Below are 7,216 nucleotides of genomic sequence, written 5' to 3'. Positions count from 1 at the left end.
GAAGTGTGTGTGAGTCATTTAGAAAAAGCCGTTGCACCAATCAGGATTGAAGCAACATTTGAGTCAGGAGCTGATGACAGTTACTGTCAGTCAGATCTGATCTAACACTCCCACACATGAATATTTAATGTCATATGGGAAATAATAAAGATTGAAGCCACGTTTCAGGCTTTAAAGCTACAGAACACAATTCTACCTGAGGAGAGTTTCCTTCCATCAGTGTTCGTTCCTTCCTGTTTCAACGTGACAACAGCAGCTTCTCCGCCCACATTATGTTGTTCTCTAACCACGTTTACAACAACGCTCGTGTTTACTTGCTGTTCATGAACAACAGACAAAACATGACATATTTTCTTCTTTGGAGAAATATTGTTTAATATATTGTTGTCCAGTTTGTGTCGCGGGGGAGGGGCCACCACCTCATTTCTACACACTGTATTTAAACTCATGAATAAAACACAACAATGATTCAGTCTGTTGTTGAGTTTTTATTGTGACGTCACAGGAAATGTTACAAGTTTAAGAAGTAAGTTGGTGGAACAGGACGATGACTGTGACATTTACACCAGCAGAAACTCATTCATCTAAAACATCAATCACAATATGACAAAATAAAAACCTTAAACATCTCAAAACTAATACAAACTACATGCATTAATGTATCACAACAGTATGACGATATTAACAGACGTATGGTGAACAGCTGACATGATATTTATACATGTTATTATAAATGATACAGACGTTTGAGACTCGGACATGAAGCTGAGCAGCAACTCTCGGTGAAGATCAACTGAATCCTGAAACACAGAACATGGAAAAAATATATTAAATGAATGTTCATTATGGTTCAAGAGACACAAACATCTGCTGACGCCACAAACAGAACATCTGTCTGTAGGTTTCTAACTATGAAGCAAATCGCACGTGAAATCCAGAAAGTCGTGAGTCTGTTTTATGAAGACGTTCGGAGTCGAAGCCAAAAAGTTTCATCAAGAAAAACATGTGAATGAAACCGGAGAAGTTTCAATTGTAAGTTGAAATTTTGATCTAGAGCCGTGAAAGATTTTAATCTAAAGAAAAAATATGTGAAGTTAAAAACAAAAACAGTGACAATAAAAATGGGATGTTTGAGACGAGTCAGGTTTGCTGGATGTTTCAGGTCAAAGGATTTATTAAGAACATTACATGAAATGATAAACCTGTCTGTGTTTCACTGTGTGGGTATCATTAAAGACAGACCTGATCTGTGTTTCTGCACCTTTAATATTCATGACTGCATAAACTCAGAGAGTTAAAATTATTATGGCGAACACAAAAGCCAAAGTTGAACCTGCAGCTACTGGATCTACTGGACGTTAACACACAGGTTAGAAGAGGACTGACGTTCACCTTGTCTGGTGGACGATGCTTCACGTGTCCGTCTCCTGGACTGTCAATCATAAATCCTGTCTGTCGGCTAAATGATGTTCATATAGAACTGGTACCGTTCTGGAACTGGTTCATGGTTCAGGTTCTGGAAGGTGGTGGTTTTAGTTCAGTACTGAAACACATTCCCCTTTGACATGTACAGTAGAACTAAAACCAACTAACTTATTCTTTTTATTTGATGACTCCTCACCACAGGAAGAGCGAACAAACGTTTGGAGGTGAACGATCAAAAACGTGACGGGTCATTAAACAGTCTGAGGTCACATCTGATGAACCACGTCTTCACAAACAGACTTTATTCTACTTTGCTTTGTTTTTAAGTTGTTGTTAAGCTGCTGTCAGCCAAACTCAAAACTTCCTGCACATGTTTCACATTAAAAGCCTATTAGAAAAGGGAGGGATTATACCCTTTAAGCGGCTGGAAGGCTTTTAATGTGAAAGATTTGTGCTGGAAGTTTTGAGGATTATCGACAAACGTCTTTACAGAAATAAAAAAAGCAGCAAAGTTGAAGTGGTTTTGGACATGAAGAAGATTTTCATTTATTTATATAAAACAACTTCTAAAGACAGAAACAATAAGACATTAAATTCACTGCAAAACAAGTCAAAGTATCAAACTCTCACATTTAGACTGGAACCATGAGACGGTTGAAGATGATTATTCAAATGAAATCTAAAAAACTTTGCCTTTACTGAAATATGACTGAATTTACTGAGAAATCAGAGGAAATGATAAAGTGTTTAATATAAACTAATATAAGAATCAACAATGTCTGACAGTGATGTGCTTTCGGACTCACATTGACTGATCCACAGCCGCAGAGTCATCAGGAAGTTGAAGATGACGGTCTTGATGAAGAGCAGTCTGAGGCCCAGGACGATCAGCGACACGGTGTTCACCGTCGGACCTGGAAACAACAACATCACCAACATTAAACCACCAAACAAACCGAGCTCTAAACGTTCAGACGCTTCAGTCGGACTCAGTACAAACCTTTCTTCAGTAGCTCGACACAGGCCGGGGGCTGACCGTCCTCTGGAAGAAATCACACACAAGTCATTATTAGTTTTGATGGTGATAATTGTCAGAAGCTGTAAATGTTTTAAAACTCTGACGCTCATTCAAAGACTCAGTGACCAGGTCCGTCACATCTTCCACATATTTTTTTATTTAAACCTCATTTAAACGTTTTTTCACACTATTTTCCGTTTAATTTTTCCAGCTGAAAAGAAAAACATCTTTTCTCTTTTCTGTTTCTTCCTCTGGATATTCACACACCTTCAGTTTGTGTTTTTATTTCTGTCAGGTGTTGTCACACAACACTTCATTTCATGATAAAGAAGTTTTGTATTAAATGTCTCACACTTACTTTCAGGACATTTTTCTTCATCTTCACCGTGTGGAAACAAAACCACACTGTTGTACAGAGAGTCTCCTGAGATCCGGACGACCTGCGACCAGTTCAACGAGTCCGTCTTGCTGCTGAGTGCGTTGTATCTGCTGAAGCCGGTTGCCAGGCAGAACGTGGTGTTCTCCTCCGTCAGTCTGTAGTAGGACGGCTCGTAATCCTCCCCTGAAACACACATCAGCTCACATGAACAAACGTTTCCAGTGTAACTGCTCATCCTGCTTTCTGCTCGATTCCTCTGGGAAAAGAAAAAGAAACAAACACAGATGCTAAAACGAGAGATGAGTAATTAAAAGAAAAGTGGCCAGACAAAGAAAAACAAGCAACTCAAACTGCATCAAAATCCACAGAAGAAGACGTCGCTCACGGACACAGTGACTGAAACTCACTCTGCAGCGAGCCGCTGCTGGGAAACTACGCTTCAGTAATCCGCCGCTCAAGTCCAACGTTTGAAATAATCTCAGCATCTTTACAAGCCAAAAGTTCAAATTCTCCATGTTAAAAAAAAACAACTTATTTTTACTTTTTTTTAAATCAGATTTAGTTTTTTCTGAATTTTGTTAAAAAGCTGGTTTTTATCTAGTTCATGTTTTTATATCAAAAATGTCAAAGTTTCAGTATCATGTTCATGAAGGGTGAACTTACCTGTATCTGTATATGTATATATACTTGCTATATTTACCATATACTTTGTAATAGTTCTATATTTGTACTTAATTAATTAATCAATTTTCCTAATTATGTTACTTACTCATATCATTTTACTTTAGCAGTGTATAAGCTTTATTTCTGTATTGATGTAGTTAAGTCTATTGTATGGCAGCCTACACAAAAAGTATAATTATTATAAATTTAAGCATATGTTAAGTGTAATGTTTAATACTATGGAGTGGTTTGTACTGTAACATATACTTATACTCTTACTTATATTCACCATTAGAAACTATGAGCCTGTACTTTTAAAGATGACACGGCTTTAATCATAAAGCTGTTGTAGAAACATTTAAAGTTTTATGGTTGCTAACGCTAACATGTACGCTAACATATATGTGTAGATGTTTTATTAATAACTTACTCAACACAACGACGAGTTTTGATCCTGATCCAAACAGGATTTTGTTGTCGCTGTAATTCACACAACAGATTGTGTAATTACAAAAACGACTCAGCCGAGCAGATGAAATACAGTTTGTAGTATAATGAGTTTTACAGGGTTTTTTAATCATTTAATTTAATTTAATAGTTTGTTGATCTCTTGCTTCCACCATGAGTTTAGTTCCAGCACTAAATATGAATTTGTTTACTCCGTTGTCGTGGTGTTGGACAGTTTCTTTCTGGCTGTTGCACATTTTGTTTTTGCTTCATCAAATGAAACTACAATAAGTTGAATATGTAGACAAGTACTATAATGTTAGAAATGCATTTTTCATTATGACAAGTAAATATAAGTTTGTGCATAACTAAGTGTAATTATGTTTTATAAAATTACTTAGATGATGATTATTAATATTGTTATTTTAACAAATCACCTAAAAGCTAAATAAATGGTGACAGGTGACATCCTTACATTCCTCTTATTAAATAATGAGTTAATAATGGAGTTTAGGTTTCCATGTCTGTGATGTAAAAGCTTATTTTGATATTTAACACAAACTTCCTAACACGTGTATAATTTACATTTGATGAAAAAATGGAGTGAAAAAGAAAATCTCATTCGCATCATTGAGAATTTCATATTGTCTGTTTCAATTCTAGAATATTTATTTTAAATGGTGAAATGCAGTTTAACGTAAAGACGTGTTAATGTAGAAACACTTACTGGTCAGTACAGTCACTCTGATTCCAGATCCAAATATCATTTTGAAGTTGTTGTTATTCACACAGGAACTAAAGCAGTTACAGTCCCATCATTCATGCTGATATATACATGGAGCATATACGTCATCTGTTTTTAATTAAAGTATAAATGTTTGGCTTTTTGTTTTAGTGTTGTGTTAGTGTAGTATAACACTATATCATACAGAATATCAGGGGCATTAGTTAAATTGATCCAAATTAAATTTAAATTCACGGCAGATTTTTTTTTTACAAACAATACAACAAGATTGATGCCACCTTTATTCTGGTGATGAAAATTGACCATGTCAACATGATATTACTTTATTTGATTGTGTGTTCAGCAAACCTGCTCTGTAGTGCGTCAATTCAAACCTTATTAATAATAAAAATGTGTATATAATATTTGTTAACTCACTTTTTTCTACCTGAAGTTTAGTTCCAGCCCCAAACAAGAGTTTGTTCCCGAGCTGTGTCACACATCGTTGTGTTGTTGGACAATTACCACTTGTTTAAGTTCTGAAGACACAATGAACTTCGATCTGCTACATGAGGAGGATCTTAAATATAAAAACATTAACATCACTTTAGTTTCAAAGCTTTTTTTTTTTACGCCTGAAACACGAGACATGAGAAGATATTTGTACTTTAATCAACATGACGAGATGAAGATCAATGACTCTTCTCTCTGGCAGAATTTAGATCATGTTCATTAGTTTAAAAAGAGACAGCTTCAGTTTTAGTGACGCGTCACACGTAATAAATTTACTTTGAAATGTCACAAAAACTATTTTTACACCAACATGTGATATTACATTAAAATATGAATTAAATCTTTACTTAATGATCAAGTCTCACACTCACTTGTCGTGATAATAAGTTTAATTCCAGATCCAAACACAGTCCTGATGTTATTCACACACAGATTTATCTGGTAGCAAAAACACCAGCAACTGACTGAGTGACTGAGTGAGTGAGTTTACAAGTTTCATATTTCTGTTTACACATGTTTAACCAGAGTTGGCTTTTATTCAGTAAAAGCCAAATGTTTTATTTTATCTTTGTAAGTTTAAAAAAGTCAAAATGCAGCGTCTGAAGTAAAACAATCAAAAGACTAATTGGAAAATATATGATTTAATAAAATATATCTAATACTGACTTTGAACAGGAGAAATACATTTTTAAGTGTTTAACTTTTGAAACAACAATTTATAACAACGGTGGTTATTATAAATGTTATTTGAGTAAATACAACATGAACTCACGTGTGGTCACTGAGACTGAGACTCCAGATCCAAACAGCAGTTTGTAGTTGTTTCTATTCACACAGCGAGTTAGCAGCATTCAAAAACTACCACACGTCTCAGTTTACATGTCTTTCATTCATCAAATCTACACATTGTAAACTGACTTAAAGTAACATTCATACGATTATCATATATTGATCTTAAACAGTTTAGTGATCAGATATTTGACGTTTTGGTTTTGTGCAGATAGATGATGGTTTCGGTCGTTTACGTGATGTTTTACCAATCTTCTTTTTTTTTTTTTTTTTACTTATTTCAATAATTTATTTCATATATTATTTATATGTCATTATTATTATTATTCCATCTCATTCTTTTAATGTTTTTAATGTTTTTCATTTTATATCAATGTTTTAACATGTTTTCATGATCATTTTATGTCTTTTCTTTACATATGAAGCTCTTAGTGCAGTTATTTCTTTGTTGGAAAACATTTATTGTATGATGTGGTGCTACAAATAAAGTTTATTATTATTATCGTTGTTATTATTATTATTATTATTATTATTATCAGTATCTAAAATGTAAAATAATATTCACGTGTTGTGGACTTATTCGTTTTTTCATGACTCACGTGTTTGTACGATTAAATGAATTCCAGATCCAAAGGTGATTTTCAAGCCAGCAGCACAACAAACACTCATTCAATCACTGTTAATGTGCTTCAACACTAACGACTAATGACTGAAGGTTTAACACAGTGTGTTTGATGAATAAGCACAAAGACTTCAGAGAGAGAAAGAGAGAGAGAGTTATTTGAGACACATTTAACTTACTTTTTTCTTCATGTTAAATAAGTTTTATCTATAATATTAATGGTTTATCTGCATATTACTTTACAGAGGCCGCACTGTTTACAAAGAACATGTGTGAATTTTAAATAACACATTGACATTTCACATGTGTAAACTCATTAAATGTAGGCACATGTAATGTAACACATGTAAAGAATTGCATATGCAAGAACGTCATAAATGAAAACATGAGTTGTGTGATGTGTATTGTTTCTAATAATAAGAGCTAAGCCTCGGGTAACGTGTAGTTCAGAACAAGACGCATCTTGGAAAAGCAACAAAAGTTCTGGTTTTGTCAGGTAACGTTCTATTGTGATTATGATTGTAGTAATTTCACTAAATGACCTTTTCATTAAGTCATGAAAACGATGATGTTACTTACGAGCGTGGACCTGTAGTTTGGTCCCATTTCCAAAAGTGAACCTGTATCCCACATTCA

General features: G+C 34.2%; 1 protein-coding gene across 21 annotated transcripts in view; it reads right to left on the bottom strand.

The window, feature by feature from the left end:
- Positions 1-468: 468 nt before the first annotated feature.
- The window catches only part of LOC147819451 (M1-specific T cell receptor alpha chain-like), a 39,927-nt gene continuing 33,179 nt past the window's right edge, over positions 469-7,216 (bottom strand). For 17 of the 21 annotated variants that reach the window (XM_087172572.1, XM_087172580.1, XM_087172567.1 and 14 more), the window contains exons 2-5: positions 2,802-3,005; positions 2,426-2,467; positions 2,232-2,339; positions 469-800 (exon numbers count right to left, since the gene is read on the bottom strand). In XM_087172572.1, the coding sequence (XP_087028698.1) occupies positions 799-800; positions 2,232-2,339; positions 2,426-2,467; positions 2,802-3,005 (356 nt within the window). In that variant the 3' untranslated portion in view covers positions 469-798. Of the gene's footprint in view, positions 801-2,231; positions 2,340-2,425; positions 2,468-2,801; positions 3,006-3,915; positions 4,640-4,659; positions 5,056-5,941; positions 6,183-6,557; positions 6,643-7,216 lie in introns of those variants that run through there. The other 4 variants (XM_087172574.1, XM_087172571.1, XM_087172577.1 and 1 more) reach the window with 4 other exon arrangements.

This window comes from Seriola lalandi, unplaced genomic scaffold, assembly GCF_002814215.2.
Source record: "Seriola lalandi dorsalis isolate HSWRI2012SDOR001 ecotype SW California unplaced genomic scaffold, Sedor1 jcf7180002053383, whole genome shotgun sequence".
NCBI classification, from domain to species: Eukaryota; Metazoa; Chordata; class Actinopteri; order Carangiformes; family Carangidae; genus Seriola; species Seriola lalandi.
This window is presented reverse-complemented; position numbering and strand designations above follow the sequence as displayed.